Source organism: Stigmatopora argus, chromosome 22, assembly GCF_051989625.1.
Source record: "Stigmatopora argus isolate UIUO_Sarg chromosome 22, RoL_Sarg_1.0, whole genome shotgun sequence".
NCBI lineage: Eukaryota > Metazoa > Chordata > Actinopteri > Syngnathiformes > Syngnathidae > Stigmatopora > Stigmatopora argus.
In genome coordinates this window covers 10,209,759-10,224,909 of record NC_135408.1, presented here as the reverse complement: position 1 = coordinate 10,224,909, position 15,151 = coordinate 10,209,759, and the positions used below count along the sequence as shown (strand labels likewise).

The 15,151-nt window shown below is 39.0% G+C and overlaps 2 protein-coding genes and 1 long non-coding RNA gene across 10 annotated transcripts in view; 2 read left to right on the top strand and 1 right to left on the bottom strand.

Annotated features, from left to right (window-relative positions):
* The first annotated feature begins 189 nt into the window (after positions 1-189).
* Positions 190-6,938, top strand: ca4a (carbonic anhydrase IV a). Its single transcript, XM_077593014.1, has 9 exons — positions 190-794; positions 1,489-1,792; positions 3,781-3,825; positions 3,899-4,063; positions 4,135-4,280; positions 4,345-4,437; positions 4,822-4,888; positions 4,979-5,142; positions 5,948-6,938. The coding sequence occupies exons 2-9, from the start codon at positions 1,630-1,632 to the stop codon at positions 6,116-6,118; spliced, it is 1,014 nt and encodes a 337-aa protein (XP_077449140.1). The 5' UTR covers positions 190-794; positions 1,489-1,629; the 3' UTR covers positions 6,119-6,938.
* Positions 6,939-7,181: 243 nt separating this feature from the next.
* Positions 7,182-11,015, top strand: LOC144068096 (uncharacterized). Of its 3 annotated transcripts, none has more exons than XR_013298112.1 (5): positions 7,182-7,411; positions 8,907-8,975; positions 9,134-9,234; positions 9,295-9,386; positions 10,447-11,015. It is a non-coding gene; the product is annotated as an uncharacterized LOC144068096 (long non-coding RNA). The 3 variants fall into 3 exon arrangements; XR_013298111.1 differs by having other exon boundaries at positions 9,295-9,431; XR_013298110.1 differs by lacking the exon at positions 10,447-11,015 and having other exon boundaries at positions 9,295-9,462.
* LOC144068095 (uncharacterized) overlaps positions 9,099-15,151 on the bottom strand; it is a 27,148-nt gene continuing 21,095 nt past the window's right edge. Inside the window, exons 4-10 of one of the 6 annotated variants that reach the window (XR_013298109.1) lie at positions 12,689-12,840; positions 10,619-10,762; positions 10,466-10,539; positions 10,192-10,364; positions 9,517-9,993; positions 9,301-9,423; positions 9,099-9,220 (exon numbers count right to left, since the gene is read on the bottom strand). Coding sequence is in view for 2 of the 6 variants with exons in the window: in XM_077592354.1 (XP_077448480.1) it covers positions 10,201-10,364; positions 10,466-10,539; positions 10,619-10,662 (282 nt within the window). In the remaining 4 variants the exon portion in view is untranslated. Of the gene's footprint in view, positions 9,994-10,191; positions 10,365-10,465; positions 10,540-10,618; positions 10,763-12,688; positions 12,841-13,173; positions 13,351-15,151 lie in introns of those variants that run through there. The other 5 variants (XR_013298107.1, XR_013298108.1, XM_077592354.1 and 2 more) reach the window with 5 other exon arrangements.

Below are 15,151 nucleotides of genomic sequence, written 5' to 3'. Positions count from 1 at the left end.
CCTCATGATTGGCAGTAAGTGGAAGAAGGAAAAAAATGGTACTTATGATAGCATACCTGTCAACCTCTGCCGATAACTGCCCTTATAAATGATTATGATTCCCCTTACAAACCCCCAAAAAAACTTACAAACACCGTACGCGGTGTTTGTAAGGTTTTTTGGGGGTTTGTAAGGGGAATCATAATCATTTATAAGGGCAGTTATCGGCAGAGGTTGACAGGTATGTGATAGACAAATGGTTCTTTTTTTTTTTCTTAAGAGGTTTGCCATAGTTTCCCCATTTCCAACATACTTGTTTGTGTCTACTGGGTGTTCAATTGTGCCATACTTGTTTATTTGTCAATGTTTTTCTTTCCAATAGTTGGCAGCCGGCGGGCGGCTCTGTTTCAGCTGCTAAAGAGTAACGTTGATTTCACTGGATGATCCTATCTCGCTAAATGAGCTCATTTGGATTTTTCTTCCCAGGGCATCTTTGAGCGGAAGCTCGCAACTGTAACATACGTGATGATCTTGGTTCAATGGTGGTGGCTAAAACCGGTTGTTTAATTCAGAAATAACTGTTGTAAAGAATTGCACTGTAAACGTTCATTCGCATTGGCTCAGATAAAAATGATATATATGACAAAGCTGTTTCCGATTCTTATTTCGCGCTTTCGGTGCTAAATTAAACATTTTCAAATGTCTTTATCGTTGGCAGATGTCCGATACGTTTAAACTGGATTTGTTAATTGGCTGCCGGAGCTCCCGCTTTGAATGGATTGGACGTCTACTACTACTGATTGGACCACTACAAGGTTAGATTATTGGACGAGGAGCAAAAAGTGCCTATAATTACTGATAATTGGTGAATAACACATTTCTGCAAGGACTATCATCTATTTTGAACTGTATTAACTTCATTAAAGGTTAAAATGCACGCAATGTTTTCTACTCTTTAACAAAAGTATTCACATTATAAATAATTTAAGTCATTGTGACGAGCTGGCTGACATATGGATTCAAATGTACTATTAGAGTTTGATGTAACTTCTTTCTTTGGCCACCAAGAGGCAGCCTTTACTCAATCTAAATCAGGACGCCTATAAATGTACTCAGCAAAAGTCACATACTTAAAAAAGGATGAATTAATTTGATAGTGACTGTTATGCAATGTTTCCTAGTTTAACAGCTTCACCAAAACTTCAGAAGAATAGAATCAATAAGAATCCAATTCATTTAAAGCGATGAGTCGTGTTTCATGACCACTGACTACAATAGACGTCCAATCCATTTTTACTGGGGAGGACTGGTAATCTGTCGCAGTCACTTGGGATTCTGTCAACTATTGGTTTCAATGGGGGATGTTAGTTTCTGCCTCATGTTTTAACAAGCATGAATTTGGAGTATTGTGATATTTTATTCTAGTAAAAATGGACATCATTACCAAAGGTGCAGAGTTTAAAGAATTGAATGGTGTTGAGATTTGATTCCAATGACTGTGTATTGCAGGATAATGAACTGACCACTGCACTCCAGGACATAGAGATAGATGCTCATTGGGAGGGGTGCCTGTGAAGATCCACCACGGAGGATGCCCATGGAAGAAGGAAGGAGGAAGGAGGAAGGAGGAGCCTCTTGTGTGGCACCCTGATGGACAAGTATAAGAAAGAGCCTCCTCCAAGAATGCCACCACGAGCAAGTCATTGTATTGCCTTCGACATGCAGCAGCAGCAGCAGCAGCAGCATCTTACTTTGGTGGCCGTCCTCCTCCTGGCATCCTCCTCCTCCTGGAGACTCTGCGCCGGAGCCGCTGGTGAGTCAAACCCGTTCACTCCTGCATGAAAAAAAAGAAGGATATTTCAGATAAAAAATGTTTCCCGTCCACATTTTTGTTTCATTCTCTGGCCATTAAATCAAATTATATATATATATTTGGGAATCCACATGACTGCCACACTGCGCTCTTCTTGATAAAGTTCATTTATAGTGGATTAAGAATGATATTTTCAAGGAGGAAAAAAAATCAGGGATCATTAAAAGAAGGATTTTTTTCATATATATATAAGCACACCTGTCCTGGCGCAGTGAGGGTGGCTTAATACTGAGGTTCTTTTTTTTTTTTTTTTTTTTTTTCCTTTCTCTCTCTCTCTCTACTGAATGTGTGTTGCACCTGCGCGCGAGCCAATGACGCGTTTGCGTCTTTTCTGCGGCAGAACCTTCTCACGAATTCCACCTCCAATTTGACACCATGTCTCCAATATCCAGATCTAACCTGGCGATTGGATTGAATAAGACCAATTTAATATTCAAGAGGTGTTGTAAATTGTCGTTTCGGCCAATGAGAGTGATGGTCATTATATGGAAAAAGACATTTTGATTGAGTAGTGTTGATTACAACGATAAACGGAGTACAGATTTTTTTTTTGTGCACTGGAGGGGAGACTCGTGACCACCTTTGCTTGGTGGGCGGATGAGCGGACCGGGATTTGATTGGCTCAACTCAAAAATATTTTATTTCAGAGTCTAGCTAATGAAAACGCACAAGGCACCATAGTGCATCATTTTAATAATGATATAGTTTTAACCCTTAATAGGGCATTTGACTATTTTGGTCATTCCAAAAGTTATTGTATATTTTTGGGTGGTTTAAAATGTTTACAATATATATAAATTAATAAGATCAAAATGCATAAAAGCAGTAATACACAATAACAATGTAAATATATTTTCTATTGGTATTTGATGGAAAGTAAACTGGACAGACTGGCTGTGATACCACATTTTTTGTGCCATTGACGGTGCTGAAAGTCCAATTTATTACTCTTGTCAATGAAGCATAATCTTTACTGCCACTTAAATGATAATTAGATTAGGGGTTTTTTTTGTGTCTCGTTTAAATTCGTTTTAAGTTTATAATAATAATTACAGTTAATTTTGGGAGATGGAGGAAAAATGTCTTTTAAAATAGCCTCTTACTTGACTATACATGTTTAATCTGTCCCATTTCACACAAACATAATTTTCACATTTTGTATAAGAACAATAGCATTGAATACAAAACTTGAACTTTTAACACTGCTTATACAAAGTCTAATTTTCCTATTTTTGTTGCCTTCAAATTCCACCTGAACATCACTCATTGTTCAAAAGTTGCCACTCCAACATAAAAAAAAATCTCCCAACTGGAACAACTCCAAGTGGATCAAGGCAGTGGCAATTGAAAATTAAAAATAAAATATGTCACAATCCAAACACTTGCTAGTAAAATAAAGCCGGTCCACTCACGAAAAGCGGATAAGATCGCACCAGGAACTGGACCGGTTTGACATGAATCACAATGGCTGCCACAAGCACAAGTGTTGGTGGGACTTTTTTTTTTTTTTTTTGCAGCCATTATTGTGCAGGAGCCGCAGGAAAAAGTTCACATGGGGAAAAGACTTCCTTCTCCGAGGCTGGGAGAAGCCTTCATGCAATTCTAATAACAGAACGGGAAACGCCATGTTTTTTTTTCAATGGCTGGAGTGTTTTTCGTCAATATTTGATGGCTCAGATAGCGGCACATATTTGTCTAGGAGAATGGAAAGGCAACGTGCGCTCCGATTGTGAAATATTAATAAACTTCAGCGTGGAACCGTGTGAGAACGTGTCTCCACTCGTGTAAAAGATTGGATCTCGTGTTTATTCTGGTAGGAAGGAAAGATATGTTTGAGAGTGTAACAACAGCGTTGCTTAAAAATAGAATCTGACTTGACTATTTTAAACACGCTCAAATGGATTTTCTGTCCTTTTTTTTTTTTTAAGATTGGTGCTATCAATCCCAGTTCACCTGCGAGCATCAGTGCAATGGTAAGTCGGATGCCGACGGATTTTTCGACATAGCGCCAGCCGTCGTCTGATTTTCAGCGTCTGGCTTTGCTAGGTCCAGACAAGTGGAACCACGCCAACGGCGCCTGCGTGGGGAAAGCCCAATCGCCCATCAACGTGGTCACCAGGAAGACTTTGAAAGACGAGCGTCTGACCCCGTTCACGTTCGCCAACTACCAGCAGATCTTCCGAGGCTCCATCAAAAACAACGGACATTCGGGTGGGTGAGCGTCCGGGAAGCGGCGCCGAGGGCGAATCGGGTCCCTCGATTCTGATTTCGTCCGCTCGCAGTTCAAGTGGGAGTTCCTCACCTGAGCACCATCTCGGGGGGAGGTCTGACCAGCACCTACAAGGCGGTCCAGTTCCACCTGCACTGGGGTACCGATGGCGGACCGGGCTCGGAGCACACCATTGACGGAGAGCAGTATCCAATGGAGGTAGGAACTGGTATCTTACTGGAGTTGACTTCAAAGTCATCAAATTCAACTTTTTTTGACGCAGCTGCACATTGTGCACATGAAGCATCACTACACAGATTTAACCACGGCGCTAGCCGATCCAGAAGGCGTCGCCGTCCTCGGCTTCTTCTACCAGGTAACTACTTCCCGCCGTCTGCCTTTAATAATAATAATAATAATCGGACATAGGCCCTGTCGTCATTATCAACAACACAAAGAAGCCTACTTGTCATCACACCCAGAAACTGCGTGTGACGAAATTGGTGGTGCTTCTCCATAAGCTGCGTTTACTCGGCAAAAGACCTAAATAAGTGCTAGTTACGGACTTGTAATTTGGCATTCTGCTGTTATGGATACAGGTCGCTTACCTCTCACTGTCTTTCACTTACCTTCAGTCAGCTAGTAGGAGGCAGATCACCACCCAAACATCTTTTCATATTACCGCAGAAGGGAATGTGTGTTATGGTACCGCCAAAGCGTCAATTCCGTCCATGTAAAATCCATCCCTTCTACTTTCAAGGTGTCCAACAGTGCCAACCGAAAATACGACCCCATCATCAACGCGCTGCGGAGCATCAAAACGACAAGTAGGCGCTGCAGTTCTACATCAAAACATGTTGGATGTGAACAAAAAATGGCCGCAGTCTTCTTATGGTCCGTCCTTTGTTTGTTTTTAGATGCCAATACGTCTCTTCCTCCAATCTCCCTGGCGCAACTTATTCCAGCCGAGCACAATCTGACAAATTTCTACCGCTATCAAGGATCTCTGACCACGCCGGGCTGCACGGAGGCCGTGGTTTGGACCTTGTTCGAAAACCCCATCTCTCTCAGCATTGAACAGGTGGGAAATGAAGGCAGAACGTCAACAAAAATGCATTTTTGTGGCTGTTTTTTAAACCAACGAGGCTGCTAAATTTAACCAGCTAACAATTGACAGCTTGTCTATACAATTAAAGAGTGTGAATCCTATTTTTGAAACGTCATGATAGCAAATATACTCTAGTATTCTTTTATTTTGTTAAATTTATTGACATTGGATTAAAAAGCGGTGCAAATCTTCAATATTATTTTAATTAAAAGGTAAACACGCATTTTTTTCTAAACTTTTGATTGTTTTACAAATATTTTGGGATAAATAGTGGGGGAAATAAATAAATACTGCATTATTTTAGATTGAAAAAAATAATGTTTTAGTGGCAGCAAAAATGCAAAATAGGGAATTTTGTAGTTATTTTTTTCACATCAAAACCTTAAGTTGTGCACCCGCATTTCCGTCTCGTTACCTGCTTCCTGCTTCTGGATTCCACTCCAATCCGTTCCACAGCCGAGGCAAATCATAACATAGCATCCACGTGGATCCACACAAACATGGGGTTAAATTCACAGAAAGGGTTGGAGCACAATTCCGAGCACCTATCCAATCACAAGGACGGCCCACCCAAGGAAAAAAAAAACACCCAGCTACCAAAGCCCAACAAAACATGACAAATATTGTCTCTACATCTATAATCTTCATTTGAATTTCATCATCAAACATGAAGTGGTCAACCTCTTTGCATAAGCATAATTCCTTTCTGATATAAAAAAAATAAAAATAAAACATACCAAGATGAGACTTTTGAAACTCTGCCCCTTTTCTCCAACAGCTCCGGGCCTTCTCCGATCTCAAGTTCCACGACGGGAAGGCGATGGTAGGGACCTTCCGGCCGGTGCAACCTCTCAACGGGCGCCAGGTATTCCGATCTGGGTGCGGAGTGGCGGCGCTCAGCTCCGCCCTTCTCCTGGTCGCCCTGGCGACGGCCTTGGGCCTCCATTAACCGCCCACGCTGCACCGCGACACTCGTCAACATTGAACATCCCCCCCCCTGATTTTTGTGACACCATCACAAAATGGTCGAAGCACGTGCATGACTCACCTGGTGGCCCCGCCCTCTTTGCAACACACATTCAAAGAACACCTTGGAATTGGATGAGGGTTGATCAGCATGGATGCGTCGTCAATCGGTAGGTCATACGTCCTCCTTATGAAGGTGCCATGAAGCGAACGCGCATTCGGACCACAGCCCAGAAAAAAAAAACACAAACACCACCTGGAATAATATTAGACAAGGTTAATATCGTGATGCTTCGTTCTCTCTCAATGGCAGACGAGAACAGCACGCGGCTATTAATAGCACATCTGAGCTCCGTTTCAAAGTCAATATGAAGTCAATATTTGGCCCCTCCCACATCACTCGGCTCCGGTCCAGTCAGGTGTTGACCTCGTGACCCCTGAGCAATTTCCCTCTTTTTTTGTGACTGCGACTTAGTTGCGATGCACTGAATGCCACAGACTGTGAATTCCGTCTTTTAAAGATGGCCGCCATCTTCAAGCCACATTTTGTGTTATGACCAATGAAGCTGTCTATTTTTTTCATCGTTCCATGCGGCATTAACTTATATTTCTATTGTTTTCATGCACATGATGTATTTTATGCACTGAATGTGTCCACTGATATGAAATGCGCAGTGATCGCTATTATTTATGTATTGAAAATAGTCCCGTGTATCAAGTTGTGTGCGTTTAACAACGCCGACGTGTGACACCTGTCGTGTAACTGTAAAGAGAGTGTTGAACAATAAACAACATTTTTAATAGATGGGCTCCTTGTCAGTCACTTGTGGCCATGTGGGCAGCTGGGGTTCAAATCCCGGTGTTGTTTGACTGATCACTACACTATGTAGTTCAGTGTGTTTTTTCATTAAAATAAAGACTTAATTCATTATACACCGCTTGTATGATGACAATAAAGGCTTTTGATTCGATATAAAGGCGTAGCATCCCATTATATTAAAAAAAGTCGAGGGCGTTCCCTTTTGACGTCACATTGGTGAGCCGGAAGTGAAACGGACCGGAAAAGACAATGGAGAAAAAAAGGGTTTTCGTTGACCTGTATGCTTTGTTTTGTTTGTAAACGTCTTTTCAGGTTTTTAATCGCATGATCTAAACGTCCTAATTTGGGTCAGCTCCAACCAAGACACGTTTGTTAAAGGACATGAACAGAAGTCCACCAAGAAGTTGTTGTTTTTTACGTTGGCTGATTTTTGTGTACTCGACGCATGCCGGAAAGGTAAGAAATGCTCCCATTTTCTACATTGCAAGCTTCTATAAAGATATACTAGTTCCACTTGCAGTCATAATATCTCCAAATCGATTTGCGTTTAGTGTTTTTTAATCGTTTCAAAGATCGCACAAGGACATTAAAGAAGACGGCTCAATGATGACTTTTCCAATTTGAAATTCCTTTATAGACCATTTGTCATAAAACGAAAATCCTAATTGTGGAAAGACACTCTCCAGTAATATTGGTGATATCTGACGACTTGATTTATTTATTTATTTTTGGTAATGACCCTGTGTAGTAAGGATTTTTTTTCCATGAACGACATAGTATAGTAAACCTTTTTTTCTTAAAAAACGACATAGTATAGAAAAGCTTTTGTGAATAAAAACGACCATGTATAGTAAGGCTTTTTTAAAATAAAAACGACCATGGATAGAAAGGCTTTTTAAAAATAAAAAACGACCATGTATAGCAAGGCTTTTTTCGTCAAAAACAACATAGTATATATAGTAAGGCTTTTTTTCTTAAAAAATGACATAGTATAGTAAGGCTTTTTTTTTTTAAACCGACATAGTATGTATAGTAAGGCTTTTTTTCGTAAAAAATGATATAGTATAGTAAGGCTTTTTTCTTTTTTTAAAAAACGACATGGTATAGTAAGTCTTTTTTTTTATTAAAAAACGAAATAGTATAGTAAGGCTTATTTCTTAAAAAACGAAATAGTATAGTAAGGCTTATTTCTTAAAAAACGACATAGTATAGTAAGGCTTTTTTAAACGACATAGTATATATAGTAAGGTTTTTTTTTTCGTAAAAAATGACAGTATAGTAAGGCTTTTTTTCATAAAAAATGACATAGTATAGTAAGGCTTTTTTCTTTAAAAAACCGACATGGTATAGTAAGGCTTTTTTTCTTAAAAAACGAAATAGTATAGTAAGGCTTATTTCTTAAAAAACGACATAGTATAGTGAAGCTTTTTTCTTTAAAAAAACAACATAGTATAGTAAGGCTTTTAAAAAAAAAAAAACGACATAGTATATATAGTAAGGCTTTTTTTCTTAAAAAAACGACATAGTATAGTAAGGCTTTTTTTCTTTAAAAAACGACATAGTATAGTACGGCTTTTTTTTCTTAAAAACGACACAGTATAGTAAGGCTTTTTTCTTTTAAAAAAACGACATAGTATAGTAAGGCTTTTTTCTTTAACAAACGACATAGTATAGTAAGGCTTTTTTCTTTAAAAAACACATAGTATAGTACAGCTTTTTTTAATTAAAAAAACGACATAGTATAGTAAGGCTTTTTTTCGTTAAAAAATGAAGGCATTATTTATAAACGAGGCTTTATTTATAAAAAATGACATAGTATAGTAAGGCTTTTTTCTTTTAAAAAAACGACGTAGTATATTAAGGCTTTTTTCTTAAAAAAACGACATAGTATTTTTTCTTTAAAAAAATGACCATGTATAGTAAGGCTTTTTTCTTGTGGTCTCTCTGACAGGATGGAGTAGGTTTGGGACCAGCTTGCGGATGAAGCGCCGCCCCGACCGGTCGCCTTCGTATTGGCTCGGTATGTGATGTCTCGCCTTGTTGCAACGATCATAGTGCGTGTGCATAGCCATAAAAAACTTTTTAGAATGAAAAAAAATATTTCTTATAAATCAAAGTCAAGGTCACATAATAGAACTAGAGATACTTTGCTGTCAACTTTTATTTTTATTTTTTCAGATTAGTGACAAAGGCAAAAATGGATGACTTGTGGGATGGACAGTCTTCACACGAAAAGGTTTCCCAAACTGTGGAGAGCGAGGACACCTGAAGACAAAAAAGTAAGTTTAAAAGACATTCATGTTGCTGTGCAGAAAATATTTCTTTTTTGTTTTTCTTAGACTCACCTGCGGATGGCGGTGACGTAGGATGTCGATTTCACCAGGTGGCTGACTTGGCCTCAATAGGAGAGCACAAACTTACCATACAATAGGTAATCGGTTGGATTTCCCGCCTCCTCCAACTTGTCACTTTTCAGGTCAAATAAAAATCGAGTGGGCAGGACCATACTTTTTAGGGCGGTGGCTTATACACTTAGTCATTTGAGTCGTGCGCCCTCCTACCGAAAATACTTGGCCTGTCCAAGTTTAGTGGGTGTGTGGGTGGGCCCCTTGGCGCACACAGTGGAGTATGCGCCTACCGTCGAGCAGATGCTGGTTCGCGTCCCGCAGACGTACTCTTGGTGCCTCTCCCCGCCTTCGGCGGGGAGAGGCACCTGCGACATAAGACTAATTACCTTTTACTAAAAAAAACTTTAAAAATTAAAATTTACATTTAATCATTACATCAAAATTAGTTAAAATAATTGGCCTAAAAAATCAAAAGATACTGGCTACTATTAGGGAGGTGGTTTGCACACTTAGCCAAATTCCTTGAGCGCCCTCTTACCGAAAATACTTAGCCGGTCGAAGTTTAGTGGGATGGTGGGAGGGCCCTTTACCACACACAGTAGAGCATGCGCCTACCGTCGAGCAGATGCTGGTTCGCGTCCCGCAGACGTACTCTTGGTGCCTCTCCCCGCCTTCGGCGGGGAGAGGCACCTGCGACATGAGAATAATTACCTTTTACTAAAAAAAACTTTAAAAAATTAAATTTACATTTAATCATTACATCAAAATTAGTTAAAATAATTGGCCCATAAAATCAAAAGACACTGGCTATTAGCTAGGATTTCAAATAAGCCACCCAAAAAGTTTTATTGGACACGACCATGCTGAGTAGGGAGGCGGCTTGCTCACTTAGCCAAATTAGTCGAGCACCCTCTTGCAGAAAATACTAAGCCAGTCGAAGTTTAGTGGGAAGATGGGAGGGCTGTCACGGGGTGAGGCAAGCAGGCCTTGACTTGTCGGTCGGTCGGTCAGGTGCACCCCGTTCTTCTCCTCCTGCTCTTCTTCCACGTTGTCCAATGCATCTTTCATGAAACAAAGACAATTATTTCTCAACACTGCCCAAGATGACAACATTTTTGTCCTACGACGCTAATATCTTTACAGTGGCGACACGGTTTTCAACCTGGCATGAAGAAGGCGGCGGCGACGTGCATCTGTCCCAACTGCTCCTGCGGCCGGTCAGCGAGCTCTTCCCGACTGCACGCCGTGAATGACATAAAGGTCACGTGACCAAAGTTATGATGTTGACGGCGACGACGACGACAATCGGACTTACAGATCAGTGAGGATTTGCCATTCGGCAAAGTCGTCCGCCTGCATCTGCGGGAGCCGTCCAAAAGCATAACCATGTCAGCCTCCGCTCACTGGGGCACCGGAGACTCCTGGATGAAGGCGCAATCCGGGGGGCGCCGGTACGAGTCTGTCAACAAACAGGGCAAGGCGTGAACTTGTGGGGAACATTTCCTCCATGCTGTAACTTACATTCAACAAATATTTTGTACGTACACGAGCCTTGTGAGGATGAGCCAGAAGCCAAGATTCATTCATTAAGTATACAATAAAGTCAAATATGACTTATTGCTCAAATGCCACACAATGCAGATTTTTGTATTTTTAAAGAAAATAGCCTTACTATACATGGTCTTTTTTTAATAAATAAAAGCCGTACTATACATGGTCATTTTTTTTATAAATAAAAGCCTTACTATACATGATCATTTTTAAAGAAAAAAAGCCTTACTATACATGGTCATTTTTAAGAAAATATGCCTTACTATACATGGTCATTTTTTAAAAGAAAAAAAGCCTCACTATAGATGGTCGTTTTTTTTTAAGAAATAAGCCTTACTATACTATGTCGTTTTTAAGAAAAAGCCTTACTATCCTATGTCGTTTTTTTATGAATAAAGCCTTGTTATACATTGTCATGTTTTTACGAAAAAAAGCCTTACTATACTATGTCGTTTTTTAATAAAATATGCCTTACTATAAATGGTCTTTTTTTTCAGAAAGTATGCCTTACTATACATGGTCATATTTTAAAGAAAAAAGCCTACTATACATGGTAATTTTTTAAGAAAAAAAGCCTTACAATACACAATACATGGTCATTTTTTTTAGAAAAACGCTTTACTATACATGGTCGTTTTTTTTAAAGAAATAAGCTTTACTATACTATTTCGTTTTTTAAGAAAAAAAAAGCCTTACTATACTATGTCGTTTTTTTAAGAAAAAAGCCATACTATACTATGTCGTTTTTTAAGAAAAAAAAGCCTTACTATACTATGTCGTTTTTTAGGAAAAAAAGCCTTACTATACTATGTCGTTTTTTAAAGAAAAAAAGCCTTACTATACTATGTTGTTTTTTAAAGAAAAAAGCCTTACTTTACTATGTTGTTTTTTAAAGAAAAAAGCCTTACAATACAATGTTGTTTTTTAAAGAAAAAAGCTTTACTATACTATGTCGTTTTTTAAAGAAAAAAGCCTTACTATACTATGTTGTTTTTAAGGGAAAAAAAGCCTTACTATGCTGTAGTTTTTTTAAAGAAAAAAGCCTTACTATACTATGTCATTTTTTAAGAAATAAGCCTTACTATACTATTTCGGTTTTTAAGAAAAAAAGCCTTACTATACTACGTCGTTTTTTTTAAGAAAAAAGCCTTACTATACTATGTCGTTTTTTAAGAAAAAAGCCTTACTGTACTATGTCGTTTTTTTTAAGAAAAAAGCCTTACTATACTATGTCGTTTTTTTAAAGAAAAAAAGCATTACTATACTATGTCGTTTTTTTTTTACCAAAAAAAGCCTTACTATACATGGTCGTATTTTAAGAAAAAAAAGCCTTACTTCACATGGTCATTTTTTTTAAAAATAGCCTTACTATATATGCTATGTTGTTTTTGACGAAAAAACCCTTGCTATATACTATGTTGTTTTTTTTTTTAAGAAAAAAGCCCTACTATACTTAGTCGTATTTTTAGATTTTACAAAATTATTTTTGAACTAAAAACACAGAAAAAAATGATTAAAAAATTACAATTATTGATTTAAAAGGGGGAAAATCAGGAAATTTAATATACATCTATACACTTCATTTTAATTTGATCCTAAAACAGAAAGTCGGCACTCATGATTTACTTTCCCGGGCCACACAAAATCATGCGGCGGGCCAGATTTGGCCCCCGGGCCGCCACTTTGACACAGGTTTTATACATGGTCGTATTTTAAGAAAAAAAGCCTTACTATGTCGTTTTTTAAAAAAAGCCTTACTATATATACACGGTCGTTTTTTTAAAAAAAAAAAAACTTTACTATACATGGAAGGTTCGAATCCAGGTCAGCCCACCTGTGTGGAGTTCTTCCCAGGCCTGCATGGGTTTTCTCCAGGTACTCCTGTTTCCTCCCACATTTCAAAGGCTGTAGGCTGGTTGCACACTAGGTCCGTCTCCTCCGCCACCGGTTCAGGGGATAGGATAGGCTCAGGCACCCTCCGCGACCCTTGAGGACAAAGCGGTTCAGAGAATGAATGAACAATCAACATTGGTCTCATTTCATCAGGCTATCAAGTTAGGTGACGCTTGTTCGGTTCTCACGGACCGCCATTATGCTTTGTGAAATTCACCTGCTGTTGAAATCGGCGTTTCAAAATGCAATCAATAAGATTTCATGTCAAAATAGCTCAGTACGTATCACTGGGCAACACCGTCAATAGACAAAATACGAATTCTAGCTCTCGTGCAAACCTTTAAAAGTTCATAATGGACGGGACAGACGTCCCTTCGTGTGTTTCATCGAGTGAGCGAATGTATTTGTCACAAAAAGTCTACTTACAAATAAGCCTTGTTGGAGTTCAGTCGCTTCTTTCCTTTTTCGGTTTCCTCTTCTATCGACTTTTGCATTCTTTTTTCTATGAATTATGCTTCATCTGTGACCTAAAGACGGTCTTAGTCGACAATTGAGCAACTCGTGTTCTGACCGTCGCACGTCAATGACGTCAGGTGCTGCGCTTCAATACGATTTCGTCTGAGTTCTTTGGGATATTTCTATATTTAATACGTCACTGGCGGCCATCTTGTGTGTGTCTCCTTACGGGCCCAAGTCAGTCCTTTGCTATGTGGCATTGGGTCGACTCGCTGGTTGCCATTATATAACGGCGACAACGCTTGATGAATTCACACTGAGAATAGGTCAAACTGTGTTATTGAGACTGTTTCTTGATGTCTTTGAAAAGAAGAGGGGGGACAGACAGAATCCAGAGAGTTAGACGGCGTTAAGGAAAGGCTTCGTCGACGACGATGGACGTACCATCTTGAGCTCGACAGATTGGACGTCTAGCGTCGTCAATGGCGGCGCAGAGTAAAGAGCAGCGCTGGTTCGAATTGGTCAATTGAAAGCCCAAGATCGGCGAGTTTTCTATGCTTCTGCCGTCAATTTCAATGACTTGACGCAGCTTTTTTTCTTAAAAAAACGACATAGTATAGTAAGGCATTTTTTCTTTAAAAAACGACATAGTATAGTAAAGCTTTTTTTCTTAAAAAACGACAAAGTATAGTAAGGCTTTTTTTTTTCTTAAAAAACGACATAGTATAGTAAGGCATTTTTTCTTTAAAAAACGACATAGTATAGTAAGGCTTTTTTTTCTTTAAAAAACGACATCGTATAGTAAGGATTTTTTTCTTTAAAAAACGACATAGTATAGTAAGGCTTTTTTTTTTTAAATAAGTACACCGCCTTGTGGTGTAGAGGCTCACTCGACTGACTTTGGTGTGGTCAGGTGAGGGTTCAATTCCTGCTTCTGTGAAAAAGACCATGTGATAAAAAAGCACCATGTATAGTAAGGCTTTTTTCTGCAAAAAACGACATAGTATAGTTAGGCTTTTTCTCATAAAAACACGACCATGGTAAGGCTTTTTTTCTTTAAAACGACCATGTATAGTAAGGCTTTTTTTCTTAAAAAACGACATATTATAGTAAGGCTTTTTTTAAAAATAAGTACACCGCCTTGTGGTGTAGAGGCTCACTCGACTGACTTTGGTGTGGTCAGGTGAGGGTTCAATTCCTGCTTCTGTGAAAAAGACCATGTGATAAAAAAGCACCATGTATAGTAAGGCTTTTTTCTGCAAAAAACGACATAGTATAGTTAGGCTTTTTCTCATAAAAACACGACCATGGTAAGGCTTTTTTTCTTAAAAACGACCATGTATAGTAAGGCTTTTTTTCTTAAAAAACGACATATTATAGTAAGGCTTTTTTTAAAAATAAGTACACCGCCTTGTGGTGTAGAGGCTCACTCGACTGACTTTGGTGTGGTCAGGTGAGGGTTCAATTCCTGCTTCTGTGAAAAAGACCACGTGATAAAAAAGCACCATGTATAGTAAGGCTTTTTTCTGCAAAAAACGACATAGTATAGTTAGGCTTTTTCTCATAAAAACACGACCATGTATAGTAAGGCTTTTTTTCTTAAAAACGACCATGTATAGTAAGGCTTTTTTCCTATAAAAAGACCACATATAGTAAGGCTTTTTAACAAAAAAAGAAAGAAAGAAAATGCATAAGGGTTTGATTTGCAAATGAATTACTCAATGTCTTCTACTTCAATGAGCATCCTTTGCTCTCCTTTCTTGAAAAGCTCGCTACGCCCAAGCTGGGAATGCCACGCAATGTCAAACAGCGGACTATTTACACAAGCCTCATCATAAATCACACTTGCGCCACTCGCTTTCCTCAATCTCAACTCTTCGCCGATTATCGATCGCACCGCCCTTCCCTTCTTTTGTTGTCGGCCACCATTAAGGCATCTCGAGGCTCT